Here is a 19,610-nt window from a genome sequence, read left to right on the forward strand (position 1 = left end):
CATCAACAAGAACTTTGGAGAAGATAACATACTGGCTCCATGAGTCGAGGGGTGTAGCAGGCCTAGCTGTACTACTTGCTTGTGAGATTGATCGTTCAATGGCAGCAGTCCAACTCCCACACATTTGCATAGTGATGATCGTCGTCAAGTAGAGCGATGCAATAAGCACATTTAACGCCTTGGCTTTGATTTGCTTTAATGGCCAATATATCCAGGTTTTTGGGACAGATCTTAGATCGGGCGGTTTTTCAGATGTCTTTAGAAAAAGAAGAGCATCAGCATCAGCACCTGCCAAGCTGCTACCTGCTGCTGCCATTTTAGTTAAAAAAAATCTTATGTGAATTATGTGAAAATCATCTTGTTTACTCACTTACAGAAAACAATATATTGATTTACATTTTCTAAGACACTTTTTGTTGTTAAAAATCATATGCGAGTAGGCGTCAACTATCATGAATATCATTGTGATTTACACCTGAGAAGACAAAGGCCTGCATAATGAGCTGCATAATGAGCCTTTAAGTCAGCTTCTGTCACTGAGAGGGAAGAGTTACAAGAAAGAATGTGAGGACAAAATAAATGTATATAATTTTATGTTTGTAGTTTATTTAGAATATATTTAATTATCCCAAAACATAATTTAATATCCACTTGGAGGAGCAGTTAAACGGTTTATTAGGAACAATCAAAGCTGACTTTCAAAAAAAAATTTTTGCATCATTACTCCAGTCACACAATCCTTCAGAAATCCTTTTAACAATCTTATTTTCTACAAAAAACACGTATTGTTATTATTATTATCATTATTATTATTATTATTAATGTTGAAAAGAACTGAGAATATTTTTCAGGTTTTTACGTGTTTAAATGAAGATCAACGCAGACAAAGGCTGCAGACAGCACACCTTGTTTGTGATCTTTATTTTACAAGTGCACAAAGTTTTGTTGTTATGTCTGTATACAAAAAAAGTAGACCCTTTACAGATTTGATTGATGTATTGCTCTTATCTGTACGATTAAAACTGAAAGTGTAATTTGAGTTCTTTTCGGGGTTATCAGGAGAAAATGACTCATAACGCGTTTACTCGTTAATCGACTCCAGAGGGTTAAGCAGAAGAGACAGAGCAGATAAATGATTGTTCCACAGTCAGTTAGCATGGACGAGGAATGCCGTCACCAGATCAAGATAGGAAGAGGGCAGCGGCGACTGACATTAGCCACAACAACGGCCGGAGAGGTGAGACCGGTGGGTTGGATTGCTAAACTGAGCGACTGCTTGCTCGACAGCCGAGAGTGGGGTAATGATGAGAGCTTGAAGACTTCTTAGGAAACTGCGTTCACGTGAAAGGAGGTAAAGGTTAACAGATACGAGCACTGGAGCCTGATGACAAGACATGACACGACACGACACAACACAACAAGGTGAGTACACTGACAAACTAGAAGATCTGAGCTATTGGTACGAGTAACAAAAGTCTGACAACAGACAGAGAAACACAGGGAACTATAAAGGGAAGATATTTAGAGGTAATGTGGACCAGGTGGCAAACAACCTAGATTACAAGCAGAAAAACAAGGAGGGCTGGAAACCAACCCTTGGCGAGCTGTCAAATCATCCAAATTCACAATACTCACACACAAAAAACTCAACCACAAACTCAAAAGGCAGGTGATTAGCCCAGAGACCAGACAGTACCCCCCCTCCCAGGAGTGGCGCCCGGCGCTCCAGGAAGGGGCCTACCTCGTCGCTGATGGAAGTCCTCGATCAACAAGTGGTTCATAATGTTCCGGGATGGCACCCAGCACCTCTCCTCTGGACCATAACCCTACCAGTCCACAAAATACTGAAACCCCCTGCCACGGCGCCATCCTCCTGACTTTCTCCCAGGTGCGACAGCAGTGCTAGACGAAAGCCAGGGTGGATGGAACCACTTCATCGGGTTCCTGTGATGGGAACAGAGATGGGTTATAACCAACAGCACACTCAAAGGGAGACATACTTGAAGCGGCCAAAGGAAGGGTGTTATGAGCGTATTCTACCCAGGAGAGCTTTTGGCACTTAAATTGTTGGATGTCAGAGAGCGGAGCATTCTTCCTAGATCCTGGTTGGCACGCTTGCACAGCCCATTGGTCTGGGGATGGAAACTTGAAGACAGACTCGCAGAGGCCCCAATCTGTCTCCAAAATTCCCTCCAGAACTGGGAGACGAACTGGGGGACCCCTATCTGAAACCACATCCACCGGAAATCCATGGAGATGGAAGACGTGATCCACAACCAGTTGCGCAGTCTCCTGGGTAGAGGGCAGTTTGGTCAGGGGAATGAAATGAACTGCTTTGGAAAAGCGATCCACCATTGTGAGAATCACAGTGTTACCCTTCGACGGGGGAGCCCAGAAACAAAATCAAGGGCAATGTGTGACCAAGGGTGGGAAGGGATAGGGACAGGATTGAGCAGACCATCAGGAAGGTGATTCACATGCTTACACTGGGCACATGTGGTGCAAGCCAAAATGAACTGTCTAACATCAGTGGCCATAGCAGGCCACCAGAAGCATTGTCGGATGGCAAACAATGTTCTCCGAATACCTGGATGGCAGACCAACCTGGATGCGAGACCCCACTGAAGGACCTCAGAGCGCAGCTCAGCCGGCACCGGCAACCTGCCCGCCGGGCACTCTCCCGGCACTTGCACCCTCGACCGGCCTCCTCAACTGACCACCACCCTTCAGGAAGGATGCCTTCGGCCGCAAGCTCCCCCTCTTGGGCCCGAACAGACGAGAGAGAGCATTGGGTTTGACATTATTTGAATCCCGGCAGGTAGGAGAGGGTGAAGTTGAATCTGGCAAAGAAGAGCGCCCAGCAAGCTCAGTGTCTTGGCCGAACGGATGTATTCAAGGTTCTTGTGATCCATCCAAACCAAGAAGGGCAGCGCCAACCCCTCCAACCAGTGACGCCAGTCACCCAAGGCCAATCTCACCGCCAACAGCTCTCTATTGCCAATATCATAGTTACGTTCTGCAGGACTGAGACGACGAGAAAAGAATACACTTGGGTGCACCATCCCATCACGGAGGGAATGCTGAGATAGATCTGTGCCAAACCCCAACGTCCAAAGCATCAACCTCGACAATGAACTGGGCCTCAGGATCTGGAACCAACAGAATTGGTGCAGAGACAAAACAGGACTTCAAAAATGTCAAAGGCTACCTGAGCCTCCTGGTTCCATCTGAAGGACACCTTGGTGGAGGTTAAGGCCGTAAGCAGTGCAGCGATCTGACCAAAATTCCCGATGTATCGCCGGTAAAAGTTGGCAAAACCCAGGAAACGCTGCAGAGCCTTACAGGAATCAGGGACCGGCCACTGGGTGATTGCTTCTATCTTAGTGGGATCAGGTTTAATCCCACTCGTAGAGATGATGTGGCCAAGGAACTCAGTGTGACTCAGTGTGGAATTCGCACTTCTCCGCCTTGACAAACAACTGGTTTTCTAACAACCGCTGGAGGACCCATCTGATGCGCTGGGGGCAGTGGTGGACGAAGTACACAAATCTTTTTAATAATCCTACTGCTCAAAATACTTGGGATTTTTTTCCAAAATAACCACTATATGGAGTCAAGGTATATTTTTGTTGTTGATATGGACTAGGTTGACGAGAGTAATGTTCACTGTGAAGTTTACACTGTGATTTACCTGAGAGAAAGCAGAGTTGACCATCTGATTTTCACCAGTAAAAAAAAAGTATTTTAAAGTTTGTTGTTTTACAGAACATCACAGTTACATATGACATGATAATAAGGCCTGAAGTTAGGAAGAACATTTTAAGGAAAATATAATTATATTTTTATAATGATTTTTTCCTTCTCAAATCTGTGGTGTAAAAACACCCCTGGCCAAACGGGGTGCATATCTTCCCCTCTTTGATAATTACTGTAGTTACCATGTTCTGAACATCACATCCTTACTTTTGTCACTACATGTAATCTATATGTATATATATAGGTGGTTGAATAAAAATATTTGGACATTATAAAAATTACCTCTAGTTAGCACCAGCAAGCTTGTTAGCTAGACAGTTAGCATCAGCTAACAATATTTACTTATTTTCAGTATGGTTATGAATAAACATTCATGTCTGTCTACTCATCTAGTTAATCCAAACAATATAACGTTACTGTTGATAAACAATATAAAAACAGACGTCACATAGGACATGGTAGCATTTTAATAAAACTGTTAATATTACAGCAGCGGGGAATTTGAACATACAAGTTATTTTATTTAATCTCTGTTAGTTTAATGGTTTTTTATTTATTTATTTATTTTTTACCTTAAACACAGAGACACTGATTGATGTGTCTGCATCGTCTGCACTCGACCATTTCAGTGGGCTTAAACAGATCAATCTTTACAGCGGATTTAGTTCCCAAACAACTGACAATTTTGACCTAAATATGATTTTCAGTTACAATAATTAATCCTAAATTTCGACATTAATAACTTACTTTTAGCAACATCAGCTGCACGCGCGCTCACTTGATTTCCCGGTTCTTACTTCTGTAGACTCGCACTAAATGGTTCATTTGAATCAGTGAGTGGTCGACTCCAGAACAGCTGCAATTGGATAATTCTAATTCGTAAACGAATCGTTTGGTGCGATTTGCGATCCAATTTAAAAGTTTATTTTGAAAAGACTCAATTTGTTCATGATGAATCAGACACCGCTTCTGCGTGTCAGAGCACGTGATATATTATAGGGAGTAACGATATGTTTTATGAAATGTAGTGAAGTTAAAAGTAAGATCTTATGCTTTGGAATGTAGTGAAGTAAAAGTAAAAGTTACTCAAAATAAAACTACTCCATTAAAAGTACAGATACTTGAAAAATGTACTTAAGTACAGTAACGAAGTAAAGCTACTCCGTTACTGTCCACCACTGGCTGGGTGTGTAATTGGAAAGAGGGGGAGAAAATCAAGATATCATCCAAATACACAAAGACAAATTGATTAATCATGTCACCCAACACACTGTTGACGAGTCCCTGGAAAACGGCTGGAGCTGGTAAGGCCAAACAGAAGAACCAAATACTCGTATATACTTGTCCGTGGCCTATCTTTCAGGACACGAAAGGCAATATAGCCGACCCTTAGGCAATGGCACAGTCGTAAGGGCGATCCAGAGGTAGCGAGATGGCCCGGGCATAACCGAAGACTATCCGAAGAGCATAGTACTCCGCTGGGACACAAGTCAGTTCAGAGGAATCTGCCTGTGAAATACAAGAAACAGAGACAGGAGGAAAAGCAGCACCCAAACACGACACATGACAAGACTGACTCCAGGCTAAAACTGAATTACTAACCCAGTCAATGTAAGGGTTGTGCTTATGCAACCACGGATGTCCCAGTATTAGTGGAGCCTTAGGGGAATCGATAATATACAGTTCAATCTGCTCACAATGGTTGCCAGCGATGTGAAGGTTAACACTGGGTGTGACATGGGTGATGGTGGTAAGGGGACTGCCCGCTAATGACCATTCTGACACGTGAATAGCCAGAGGAATAAGCAGAATGTTCCAACTGTGAGCAGAAGCAGCATCGAGGAAGTTCCCCTCAGCCCCCGAATCCACAAGGGCGAGACCAGCGTGTGAACCCCCCTGAAAGGAGAGTTGAAACGGCAGAAGAGTGACTGCTGCTGGAGAGCTTGAACCGTGAAAAGTGGCTTTTAACGGGCAATGAAAGGGATAGTGGCCTCCCTTGCCACAATATAGACACACCCCCAAAAACAAACGCTCCTGCTTCTGTTGCGGCGTAAGCCGGAGACGACCCAGTTGCATGGGTTCCTCTTCCGAGAGCTCAAGGCTGGTTGCACTGGCCGAAGAGGACTCCAAGTGGCGCCACGGAGCGGCGGGGGCTGAGACGTCCCTCCACACGGAGTGCAAGAGTTATCAGGTTATCTAGCTCCCGCGGAAACTCTATGGCAGCAGGTTTGTCAGCAATGGCAACCCCTCGAGAAAACATGGACGCAGCGCACTCTCATTCCAGCCACACGCGGCGGAACTGGAACTGTATGGCATAATCTGTGACTGAGTTCTTCCTCTTTGGCAGCCGCGAAAACTGAGCCATGCCTCATCACCCTGAGCTGAGCGATCAAACAACTTGGCCATCTCTTGACTGAAATCTGCAAAGGTGGCACAACAAGGAGCCCGCGATCTACACATGGCGATTCCCCATTCGCGGCCACGCACCGAAAGATACCGCTGGAGACCAGGGTAATGATGAGAGCTGGAGGACTTCTTAGAAAACCGAGTTCACGTGAAAGGAGGTAGAGGTTAACAGCTACGAGCAGTGGAGCCTGATGACAAGACACGACATGACTACAGTAGGTGAGTACCACAACCACAAACCCAACCACAAACCCAAAAGGCAGGTGATTAGCCCAGAGACCCGACACATATCTGTGGCTCTGTAAGTTACGGATTCTACACATAAAAACCAAAAACACATGCTACACATGCGTATGTGCAGCACAAAGCTGCACTGTATGCCGTGACAACTAGTCTTTCAATTCGGTAGCGTTCACCCTGAAGGACATCATTGAAAAAGTGAGTTTAGTTGTAGAATGCGGTTCTCACTCACATAAATAATCGAATGTAGGCTATGTGTGAACTTAACCGTATTAAGGACTCAAATATACAGTATAGTACTGACAAATTCTGCATTAATGTGATTGCGCCTTTGAGCCAAACCTGTGACTGTGAAGTAAAGCTACTCCGTTACTGTCCACCACTGGCTGGGTGTGTAATTGGAAAGAGGGGGAGAAAATCAAGATATCATCCAAATACACAAAGACAAATTGATTAATCATGTCACCCAACACACTGTTGACGAGTCCCTGGAAAACGGCTGGAGCTGGTAAGGCCAAACAGAAGAACCAAATACTCGTATATACTTGTCCGTGGCCTATCTTTCAGGACACGAAAGGCAATATAGCCGACCCTTAGGCAATGGCACAGTCGTAAGGGCGATCCAGAGGTAGCGAGATGGCCCGGGCATAACCGAAGACTATCCGAAGAGCATAGTACTCCGCTGGGACACAAGTCAGTTCAGAGGAATCTGCCTGTGAAATACAAGAAACAGAGACAGGAGGAAAAGCAGCACCCAAAAACGACACATGACAAGACTGACTCCAGGCTAAAACTGAATTACTAACCCAGTCAATGTAAGGGTTGTGCTTATGCAACCACGGATGTCCCAGTATTAGTGGAGCCTTAGGGGAATCGATAATATACAGTTCAATCTGCTCACAATGGTTGCCAGCGATGTGAAGGTTAACACTGGGTGTGACATGGGTGATGGTGGTAAGGGGACTGCCCGCTAATGACCATTCTGACACGGGAATAGCCAGAGGAATAAGCAGAATGTTCCAACTGTGAGCAGAAGCAGCATCGAGGAAGTTCCCCTCAGCCCCCGAATCCACAAGGGCGAGACCAGAGTGTGAACCCCCCTGAAAGGAGAGTTGAAACGGCAGAAGAGTGACTGCTGCTGGAGAGCTTGAACCGTGAAAAGTGGCTTTTAACGGGCAATGAAAGGGATAGTGGCCACCCTTGCCACAATATAGACACACCCCCAAAAACAAATGCTCCTGCTTCTGTTGCGGCGTAAGCCGGAGACGACCCAGTTGCATGGGTTCCTCTTCCGAGAGCTGAAGGCTGGTTGCACTGGCCGAAGAGGACTCCAAGTGGCGCCACGGAGCGGCGGGGGCTGAGACGTCCCTCCACACGGAGTGCAAGAGTTATCAGGTTATCTAGCTCCCGCGGAAACTCTATGGCAGCAGGTTTGTCAGCAATGGCAACCCCTCGAGAAAACATGGACGCAGCGCACTCTCATTCCAGCCACACGCGGCGGAACTGGAACTGTATGGCATAATCTGTGACTGAGTTCTTCCTCTTTGGCAGCCGCGAAAACTGAGCCATGCCTCATCACCCTGAGCTGAGCGATCAAACAACTTGGCCATCTCTTGACTGAAATCTGCAAAGGTGGCACAACAAGGAGCCCGCGATCTACACATGGCGATTCCCCATTCGCGGCCACGCGCCGAAAGAAGTGTGAGGACATAAGCCACCTTGGCCCCTTCATTTGCGTAACTTCGGGCCGCAGAGAAAACACCAGCGGTACAATGGGAGAGAAAGGCTTGACAGGCATTTGGATCGCCATCATTGACCGGCGGATTGTTGGCATGTGGTTCGGGATCCTGGGACATACCGGTGCAAAGAACGGAACCCCGGCTCGTCGCCTCCCGCTGAAGGCTCTTCACCCGTGTGAGGAACTCAGTGACTCGAGCATTAAGAGCATCCACATCTTGTGCAGTGGTCTTGAGCAAGAGGTGGCATGCTGACCCAATAAAACTCCCTGCTGTACGAGAGCCGAGCGAAGTGGATCAGATCCCACTGAATCCATGCTCTGGTCAGAGTGTTCTGTCAAGGGAAATAGGCTGGATTCAGTAGCGGATTACACAGCGCCTTTATTAAGCAGAAGAGACAGAGCAGATAAATGATCGTTCCACAGTCAGCTCGCACGGACGAGGAATGCTGTCACCCGATCGAGACAGGAAGAGGGCAGCGGCAACTGATATCAGCCGTAACTAAGGCTGGACAGGTGAACCCGGTGGGTCGGATCACTAAACTGAGACCAGGGTAATGATGAGAGCTGGAGGACTTCTTAGAAAACCGAGTTCACGTGAAAGGAGGTAGAGGTTAACAACTACGAGCACTGGAGCCTGATGACAAGACACGACATGACTACAGTAGGTGAGTACCACAACCACAAACCCAACCACAAACCCAAAAGGCAGGTGATTAGCCCAGAGACCCGACACATATCTGTGGCTCTGTAAGTTACGGATTCCACACATAAAAACCAAAAACACATGCTACACATGCGTATGTGCAGCACAAAGCTGCACTGTATGCCGTGACAACTAGTCTTTCAATTCGGTAGCGTTCACCCTGAAGGACTTAATTGAAAAAGTGAGTTTAGTTGTAGAATGCGGTTCTCACTCACATAAATAATCGAATGTAGGCTATGTGTGAACTTAACCGTATTAAGGACTCAAATATACAGTATAGTACTGACAAATTCTGCAGTAAAGCCAAACCTGTGACTTAAGCTGGCTGTTTTTCGTTTATATGTGTTTTTTTGCTGTCATTTTACAAAAAAAAATTTGACACTTTGCCCCATTAGAATCAGGTATTTCAGACAGCTATGAAAGATGTTTTGCATGTCCAAGTATCTCTATATCCTATAAAAAGAGAAAATATAGTGATTTATATCATCATGTTTCGGTAATTACATGATTTAGGCTGAATATAGGTTTAGATGAGGGGATTTCTTTGGCCATTCTTGTGTTAAAGCAGTTAGCAGTGAACCCTTCGTCCTTATCTGCTCCGGTTTTCTGTTTACAAATCCAGTGAACTGTTTACTTAATTACCATCTGTTGGTTTTTGCAACTTTAGCCATGTTTGATCTATGATTCTATCAGTTCATTTCATGATAACATGCTTTATTTATATGTGCTGAATCAGCTGAATCAGCTGTGATCAGGGTTTAGATGTCAATGACACCGGCATTATTTACTGAGGTTTACCTTTGAAACATTCACAGCTCACCTGTCTGTCCTGGATTATAGATGGGTTTATCAGTCTGGATAAAGGTCAGAGGATTGTAAGGCTTGAACATGACTTTTCTCTCTTCAGTCATCTTGAAAGCATCTCCGTGAAGTTCTACCTTCATTCTCTGCACTGATTCTGCTTCTACAAGAGGAGCCTGATGAGAAGAAATATGCTGTATTCACAACCTCTGCAAACGTTATTAAAAATAAAAAATAAAAAAAACCTAGATGCAATATGACACAAACTATAAATATTCATTACAATATGCTAATGACAGACCCTGAAGTTAAAGCAGTTGTGAAACTCTTCCTCAGCTTTCTCCTGTAGCAGTAAAGTGCTATTTTCACCATGAACCAGATAAATGTTCATGACAAGGCTTTCATTGGGCTTGAGAAGACTTGCACACAGTTTGGCCTCAGATCCAGACTCGATAACTGCAGGAAACGTGACCATGAAATATCTATTGAAAGATAATAATTACACAATATTGCACAAGGCATTAGATACAAACATTCCTTATACATGCTTTAACTTGTCTGTCAAACAGCAAACATTTCTCTTGCAGCCAAGATAAGTTTAATAAATACAGGATAAATCACAACTTAACCTGCACAATGATTAGGTATTCTAATAATTTATCAGACATAGAAAAAAATATATATATTCTAGTTGTCCCTCAAAAGTACAGTGGCATCAAAAAAATTTCAATTTCCATTTTTAAAGATTTTAATGCTCAAGATAAATATTTAAGTATTTGCACTATTTAAATGTTTATTATTATCTTTTGAATATTCTGTTCTCGTTATACAAAACGGCCACCAAATACTCATGTCAGTTGATAAAAAATAAAAAATATTTAAATTAAAAAAAAAATTAAGATCTTGCTATTAAAACAGAATATCTTCCTACAGTTTATTTAACAGAAATCATTAAAAACTTACGGCCCTGATGTTTGTCCATTCACACAGACAATGAGGAAAGAGACCTGAAGGAGCCATTTCCAACAGCGGCTAACATTCAGATCCATGATGACCAGTGACCGTGAGATTAACTGGACTGTCTCTTATAAACGGACTCTCGTTCTAAAGGAGGTCCTTTAAAAAAAGTTGTATTGATCATCTGATTAATGATTCAACCATGTAAGCAATGCAGTTTGAAAAACTTGTGATAATGTGCATTGGTTGGTTTGTCCAAACATTAGAAAATAAAGAACAAGCATCAAAATATTACAAGCAATCTCAGGTAAAGAGATACAGAAGCTGTACTCTTGCACAAAATAAACATAAAAAAACCACATTCAGTTATTTATGAATGTCCATCACAATCTAATTCTGAGTTGAACAATTTAAATTTTGAATATTGGAATGTCCAAGCATGTAAACGTGTTTTTTTCTTTTCTTTCCCTTTTTTTTTGCAGTTAAAAATTAAAAGAGATGTTGAAGCATTATATTCTTAGTCAATGGCATGCAAGAACTCAACTGAAATCTTTAAAGTGCAAAGTAAGTGTACACATGTGATCTTCTGAAAACATACTTAGTACAAGGAAGTCTACAGTCAAGAATACAATACTAATGTTGAAAGTGCTGAGTTGTCAGTAACCATTTTCTTTTAGATGAAACGGAAAAGAACCAAGAGTATGTAATCTTCTAATTGTTGATGGGATGGAGTTCCATACCCTTGCAGCTTTGACTGAAAATACAGACTGACTGAATTTACATCTTTTGAGAGGAATAATACAGTCCCCTCTTTCCCCACACCATGTAGATCGGTGAGCAGTTGTTCTAATATTCACTGTTTAAGTTGTCAAGTCAGGCTGTGTATAGTCTTAAACAGTAGACAAGTACATAATTGATCAAGTTATCCCAGCTTAGGAAGTTTGGAATCAATCAGAACACCAATATACTTATATAATCTTTCCCCTGATACAAAAACATCTGGCACTACCCTTATAACTATTACATTTGGTAAAGAACATACTCACTGTTGTAGAGATGTTTTACTATAAACAGCATTGTTCTAGCCAAGCTGTGACATGAACCAGGGAATATGTAAGTTCATTGCAACTTGGGACACACCATTTCCTTGTATATAAATAACAGTGTCATCTGCATACATTTGAATGTAAGTGTTAGGACAGACGGATGGAAGATTATTGATGTACAATGTAAAAAGTAAAGGACACAAACTGCTTTGGATGAAAAGCACAAGAACTATTATTCAAATAATTAGTAATTTGTGCAGCCATCAATTTTATTATTATTATTATTTATATTTATTATGAATAAATTGAATCTCTTACTAGATCATTTTCTGGCCACTAAAATCAAATTGTGGTGAGAAAGGCCTGTTAACATATTAAAAGTTTTTTAATTTCTCTCTGCTCGGTTTTTTAAAAAATGTAATCCATTTGGGACCTTGTTGAATTAGTTATTCTTGTAGGCCCATTAATAATTTGCTTCAAATTGAAGTGATCAGTTATCTGTTTGAGATTCTTTCTATCTGTTTTATCTTCCCAATTAATATTTAAATCTCCATAATAATATCTTCTTTGTTGAAATCACACTGTTTTAGTAGCTGCTTCAAGTTTTAATAAAAACTAATATTTGAAGATGGTGGATGATAAATAACAGTCTTTGACAAAACAATTCAAAATATATTTTGAGGAAAAAAATATATATTTTTAGTAACCCTCTTGAGTCTAAGGGTATTTTTGGGGCCTGGAGAAGGTTTTGTCATGCCCTAACATTTGTGCTTTTTTCAGTTTCTTATAAATATCTAAATGGGTAAAGTCTAATCTCACTGTAATCAGAACAAACGGGGATATAATAATATGTGAAATGCATGTATGTACATGATTGTGTTTTTGAGAAAAAAAAAATATTATGCGTGGTTAGTGAAAAACTAAAAATTTTAAAACACTTGAATAAGGCAAAAAAAAAAAAAAAAAAACACAAAGAACAATGGTTCCCGGGATTTTTGAGAACTGGAGCTTGTAGTCTAGAATTTTTCTTTCTAAATTATGTGAAAATCATCTTGTTTACTCACTCACAGAAAACAATATATTGATTTCAATTTTCTAAGACACTTTTTGTTGATAAAAGTCCTATGTGAGTAGGCGTCAACTATCATGAATATCATTGTGATTTACACCTGAGAAGAAAAAAGGCCCACATAATGAGCTGCATAATGAGCAATTCAGTCAGCTGTGCCACTCAGAGGGAAGGGTTACAAGAAATAATGTAACCCTTACATTCTTATTATTATCATAATTATTATTATTATTATTATTATTATTAATGTTGAAAAGAGCTGAGAATATTTTTCAGGTTTTTTAGGGGGGATAAATTAAAAGAACACAATTTTTTGTTACATTTGTTACAGTTACATTTATTTGTTACATTTATATTATTTACATCAAGCTTTTGAAGGATATAGTATTGCATATTGTTATTGAAACTTAATAATATTTCCCTTAATTATACATTTAGTCAGGAATTATAGTTTGGAAAGTCTAGGTAAAATGTTTACACGTTATGTGAAAACTAGTACAAGTATATAAATAAATATAAAGAGACTTACTCTTTACTTACTCATGATCTCTGCTGAATAGAGGACTTCATTCTTTTTTTCTGAGGAAATCCATTTCTCAAATCCTCAACCACATCACATCTTTTTGGGGTGATTTATGTCTTATTCCTCTCATCGCGAAACAAACAGTAAAATAAAAACACTTCAAGAACAGTCTGGCTGCTTTTCTTCTGTGTGGGCGTATTCAAGCTGAGCGCTTCAGTTTGAATCTGAATAGCGCGTTCGGCGCGGGGGCGTGGTCAGATTAGATATAACGAACGGAGCTGTTTTCGGCAGCACTTGTTTAGTTTAAAAGTAGACATGTCAAGCTTTCTATTGAGAATGAGAAGTTGTCGTCATAGCACAAAGCCCCTCCCTCGATATCACGGTCTCCGCCATGTTGGAATCCTAATCAGAATGAGCTTTATTGACAGATATGTTTACACATACGAGGAATTTGTTTTCGTGACAGAAGCTCCGCAGTACAACAGAATGAAAGCGACAGCGAATGATACCGGCAGCGAAACAGGATTGTTTAAATGTGTTGTTAAGAGGAGGTTCTCGCAATTCTGCACTGTTTTACCATGCCTGGAAGTTACTGCTGCGTTAAAAACTGCTGCAGTACCTCACACGATACATATGGAAAACATAGGAACAATGAAATACCGTTTTTTTAGGTTACACCAAGCGCAAAACAGCGGTATTTGGAGAAGCTCTCAAGCGGCACAGAGACCTGGACCATTTACCTCCATGCACACATATGGACATTGGGAATTATATTGTTTTTGGTTTAAGTTACTACACAATGCAGGAGTTTAAAAGCCACAAGTGTTTGGAAAGTTACGAGGCTTTCTGCTGTGGCTGGGTCCATTTACAGCAGGTGATGAAAACAGTGTTGTACTGGCCAAAGTAAGTTTATTCACATGCGTTTTAGTGTGTTGTAATTACATTGCATTTAGAATTAACTGCGACTGAACACTAGATTGTAACGAGATGTTCAATGTATACGAACGTTTCCAACATGTTTTGATGTAGGCTAAAGCTGTGTATGTTTAGTTATAATTTGATTTTAACCCACACATACTGTGCCAGGTTTTTTTTGTTGGGGGCTGCAAAGTGGACAAACCAGTTCTGGGTTAGCTAGGGTAGTTAAATGTGTGATTGCGAGATGTAAATGTCCGGGTTAGATTAAGCCATTAACAGCGTGAATGCAAATTGACTTACATTGTAAACAATATAATTCCCAATGTCCATATGAGGTATGTGCACTGAGGTAAATTGTTCAGGTCTCTGTGCCGCTGCTGCCTGAGAGCTTCTCCAAACACCGCTGTTTTGCGCTTGGTGTGAGCTTGTTCCTGCAAGCTCCACTTTCTTTCGCCTTATGTTTTTGCATTGCTTTACTTTCTTCCTTTTCTTTCTCGTATTCGTAGATCCGTCTCGGTCTGTTCCGCCGACAAAATAAATGCGCAAAAATGAAAGCGCTCTGAAATGTTTAGTCGCGCCTCTGTGAAGTTCTGAAGGCATTGCCCCTGGCAACAGATAGCGTATCCTTCCATCAGGGACGACCGGCTCAGACCCCTCCCAGATCAACCCAAATCAGCACGTGACTTCTCATTCTCAATAGATATCTCTCTCATGTCTCTTCCTTTAGTATTCACGGAGTTACAGTTCATTTTAATGACGTGTTTGTACATGACGATCAGCGCTGACAAAGGCTGCAGACAACACACCTTGTATGTTATCTTTATTTTATAAGTGCACAAAGTTTTGTTGTTATTATATCTGTATCCAAAAAAAAGTAGACCCTTTACAGATACGATTAATGTATTGCTCTTATATGTACGATTAAAACTGAAAGTGTAATTTAAGTTCTTTTTGGGGTTATCAGGAGAAAATTACTCAACGCGTATCCGCGTTAAACAACTCCTTCAAACGTATTTTATAATGTTAACTTCAAATAATACTTTTAGTAATTTAAAAATGTGGTAGCATTGGATCTGGACAGGAAGGATAACTCTAGGAGGGGTGTGTCGCGATTCTGCCTTCTCACATCGCGATACAGGTTCGTGGACCTGCATATGGCGATTTCGATTTTTTTTGTGTTTTTTCATTTAAAAAAAGTTGATGCTTGAAATAAAGCTTTTTTTTTTTGGGATGTTGATGATGATGATTATGATTGCATTGTTAATTATTTTAATTATAGGCCTATAATAAATAGTTTTGAAAGACCTTTTTAAAAAAAAATTAGATGAGGAGTAAGCTAGTCTAATCTTTACCTTGCAGCACATCACTTTTGCGCTGATGCGCTATGAAATTATTGTGGGGCCAAATAATTGTTATATTAATTTAAGAATAAAAGTAGGCTAACTTAATATGAATAGGCCTAATAATCAGAAGAATGTAACATGCCTACATTAATTGAAAAGGCCAAATTAGATATAACTAAATCGTATAAAATAGTTTTATTCAGAAATGTAATGTTTGTGATTTATATTTTTGTATTATTATTATTTAAATTGTTATTTAAATGGTCTAAAAATAAGGAAACAGGTGCAGTTAAGCGTATGTATATAGGCCTATATTAAAAAAATAGGCTAATCATTGTGAAGATGACTGGCAACAGCTGGTCTTAAATTCTTTAGAAAACTGGACACCAAACGACTTTGAATGCTGACTAAAAACACTGACAGGGCTCAAATGACATTCATAATCGACCTGACAGTAGTGTTTCCTGGCTTTAGAGAACGAACCGGTTCTGCTCATCAGTGCAAGGTTTTTTTTTTTTTAATAATTATGAATTGATTCTTTTTTCCAAAGTTTTCTAACACAGCTGCAAATTACAATCCAACTGAATGGTAGTGTTGGGTCATTCTTGAACGATTTGTTAATTTTTTACAAATCTTTAACAGAACGAGTCGTCTACGGGAGTGATTGGTTCAGGCGTACAAGCGCAAAATTTTATAGATTCTGTACTGGAATAAGTCTAGTTCACCTGTTTCAGTCAATGCAGTCTGAGCTGGTAAGAGAATTGATTAGTTCCTCTCATGAGTCTTTCAGGATTTCGAGTTGTTCCTTAATCATGTGACAGATCCATAAGCGTAACCAATGCAGTCTGAGCCGGAAGGAGAATCGATTAGTTGAGATTGCTTGAGCACCTGCCCCTTTGCCCTTTGGTGCCCAAAGTGCCCTTTTGTCAAAGGAAAATTTTTGACGTAACGTTTCCTTTTGTGAATGCCTGCTCATACCCAATCTAAATATTAGTAAAATTTTGAATAATAATTTAGCTGTCAATAAGATGGCCAACATGATGACCTTTGACCTGACGACGACGGCCTTCTCATCCGACCGGGAGGATTCGTCACTCAGCACGCGCATTTTTTAATTGTCAGAGGATATTTTCAACACCGCGGAAGCTGGTAAGTGGTGTTTCATTCTCAGAGAAGTGATTTTTATATTTATTTACTTATTATTATTTTACAAGAACGACGAGATGTGAGAACATGCAGATATGTTATTTATATTGATGTAGTGTAGAGTAACGTTAGCGTGCTGTTTGAGGGAGAAACGTTTCACAGGCATCGAGGGCAGAGGCGTCATGCCCATTCAAAGATTTCTGAGCCTAGTTGATTTTAAATGCAGCTTCCAAACGACAAAAAAAAAAAAAAAAAAACAGCAGAATAATATTTTTTATATATTTGATATAACCACACTGTTGTGATTAGATCGTTCAGTGCACAGCATCAGCTGCGAAATTCAAATCTGTGTTCGCTGGCTGGCGCTGGAGAGTCATCATGAAACGCGGTGTTTTTGTTCACTTGCTCGCAGCTCGCTGACTGAATTATTTAGCGAATTCTTTCTTCAGAGAGAGAGAGAGAGAGAGAGAGAGAGAGAGAGAGTAAAAAAAAAAAAAATCCTGATGTGCATGTAATATAAAGTGCTTCAGTGATTTTAATGGGAGTTTTTGAGAGTGCCTGAACTCTGGCTAGACTGAATGAAAATGTTCTTTGATAATGTAAATGTTCTTTACTCTCTGTAAAATGAAAGTGTTAAAATAAGTAACTTACAATATTGTTATTAAAATTTACATTAAATGCAAATTCAGTCGTATTAAAAATATTTGATGGCATGATATGGCACTTAAGTAAAAAGTCTGGGTTTTATGTGTAGTTAATAGATTACACTACCTTTCCATTAATTGATCAAATAACAATCTATAAAGGTGCAAAACGCGTTTACTTACACGTTTGAGAATCGCGATATTTCCTGATATATTAAGCATGTTTGGAATTGTTTTGAATAAAAAGGAAAAATAAATAAAACATAAGCCTATATAAGTTATACAGTGCTTTCATAGCATGACTCAGTTGTTTATTGTTTTGTATCAATATTTAAGGTGGACTTGATTAGGTGCAAGAATAGTAGTGATGGTTAAAATAATAGATTGATGCTGAAATAGTAGATTGTGCCTTGTTCCTAGATTGACAGAGAGTGGAAAGTAATAGATCAGATGAGGAGATGGAGATATAGGAAGAAAAAGAGGCAAATGTAGACGCACAAGTGACAGAAAGAGCAGGTAAGCAAGCCAGGAGACAGAGGCTGGTGAGAAAGAGGAAAATGTAGAGGCACAAGCGTTTTCTATAGTTTTTACTATAACAGCTCTTCTTAATTATTCTGTAGAACAGAGAAGAAAAAGCCATCAGGTTGGGACAATTTAAGACATTTCAGTTTCTAATCCCAGAGTTATTATTAGGTGGAAATAATTTTTCTTTTTTTACTTTTAAACTTAAAATGGTCTCTTCTAATCTTTTTCTTTTTCAAAACTGCATCACAGCATTTGCTGCCGTATCAATACATAATCATCCATATCAATACGCAAATCGGCAAGGAATGCATCACAATATATTGCTGTATTGCTATTTTGAACCGCGCTATTTAAAGCCTTGTTCCATGTGCCCCTTTTATACTTTGAGCACCTGCTCCTCCAAAGCAGGGGCGGAGCCAGAAGATGTAAACATTCGGGGCTTAGCCCAAACCTAGGGGGCTGCAGGGGTGTACTCCGCAGGGGAGATTTTTTTTCCCCCATTTATGTCAGCTAAATGCACTATTTTTCAGGCTGTTTGAGATAACAGAATACCTAAAAATCTATACACTATCTGGGAAAATGATGGTTACTGAAATGGTTAAAATATTCACCCAGTAGAGCCTACAAACTATTTTGTATTTAATTGTTCTCCAGCTATATTTCTCAATTAATCTATCTTCTTATCCCACTAATGTGCCGAGAACAGTTGTAAAACATGCCCTGAAATAACTTAGCATTTGATACATTGGGATATATTGCTTTTGAATCTCTCTCTGGCCGGTGAGGTTTGCTGCCTGTTACGAGTTCCTTTAAAAAAAAATTGTTATGTCCATAATGTTAATTTCAGGCGGTTAGTCAGTGAGCTCGCTACGACGGCGGTGAAATAAAAAGCCCACCAGCCCCTAATGACAACGACGAAGAAGATGATTTATATTCTTCTTCGTTAGTTTTTATCAGCAGTTGCCAAACAAGCGAAGTGATGCGTGATGCTTTACAGTCCGCCACAACGCACAGTAATAGAGCTTTTGTTTCTTTTTTTTTGCCGCTCCAGTCTGAGAGACTGAGAGGAAATGAAACAAAGTTGAAATTATTTTAAAAAAGCTAAAAGATTCGGGGCTTTTGACAAAACATTCGGGGCTTAAGCCCCATTAGCCACCCCCCCCCGCTCCGCCCCTGCTCCAAAGGTCTCTGCACGGCCCTGCATGTTACGTCATGTTGATTGTTTCATGTGGGTGTTGCCGCTGATCATTCCATCAGCCTATTTAATGCCCTGTTTTCGTCTCTTGTTTGTCAGATCGTTGTTTGAGGTCCTCCGTGTTAGATGTCTGTTCTGATTCTTGTGTTCCTGCCCTTGCTTGTTTCCTGTTCGGTCGTCTCTGGATTGTTCCATTCAAACACGGATTATCTTCACCTCTCAAGGATCTACCACCACCGTCATCTCTACAAGCGCACTCAACCCACCTACTCACCAGTCTGTGCTGCCATCGAGGTTCCTGCATCACTCTCCAACCTTCATCCATCATATCTAATTACAATAAACTCTATTAACTTGCTTTTGCCTCCTGTCTTCCCTACCCAGTGTAACAGAACGATCTGACCATCATGGAGGCAGCGAGTTCTCAACGGTCTGCTCTCCAGGATTTCCTCAGCGCCAGTGTTCAGAGGATGGACTCCCAGGAGAGGAATCGACACTGGTCACGCGGTTCAAGCCTTGGTGACACAGGTGTCCGAGCTCACTCAACAGTTCCAACTACTACGAGCTCCCACTGCGCCGCCCACACCGCCTGTTCGCCCA

At 40.8% G+C, this 19,610-nt stretch overlaps 1 protein-coding gene across 3 annotated transcripts in view; it reads right to left on the reverse strand.

The window, feature by feature from the left end:
• Positions 1-19,610, reverse strand: part of LOC113058412 (alpha-2-macroglobulin-like) — a 60,869-nt gene that overhangs the window by 13,126 nt on the left and 28,133 nt on the right. For 2 of the 3 annotated variants that reach the window (XM_026226297.1, XM_026226295.1), the window contains exons 1-3: positions 10,608-10,749; positions 9,946-10,126; positions 9,664-9,820 (exon numbers count right to left, since the gene is read on the reverse strand). In XM_026226297.1, coding sequence (XP_026082082.1) covers positions 9,664-9,820; positions 9,946-10,126; positions 10,608-10,693 — 424 coding nt within the window. In that variant the 5' untranslated portion in view covers positions 10,694-10,749. Of the gene's footprint in view, positions 1-9,663; positions 9,821-9,945; positions 10,127-10,607; positions 10,750-19,610 lie in introns of those variants that run through there. The other variant, XM_026226296.1, reaches the window with a different exon arrangement.

The sequence above is a fragment of the Carassius auratus genome, chromosome 40, assembly GCF_003368295.1.
Source record: "Carassius auratus strain Wakin chromosome 40, ASM336829v1, whole genome shotgun sequence".
Classification (NCBI taxonomy): domain Eukaryota; kingdom Metazoa; phylum Chordata; class Actinopteri; order Cypriniformes; family Cyprinidae; genus Carassius; species Carassius auratus.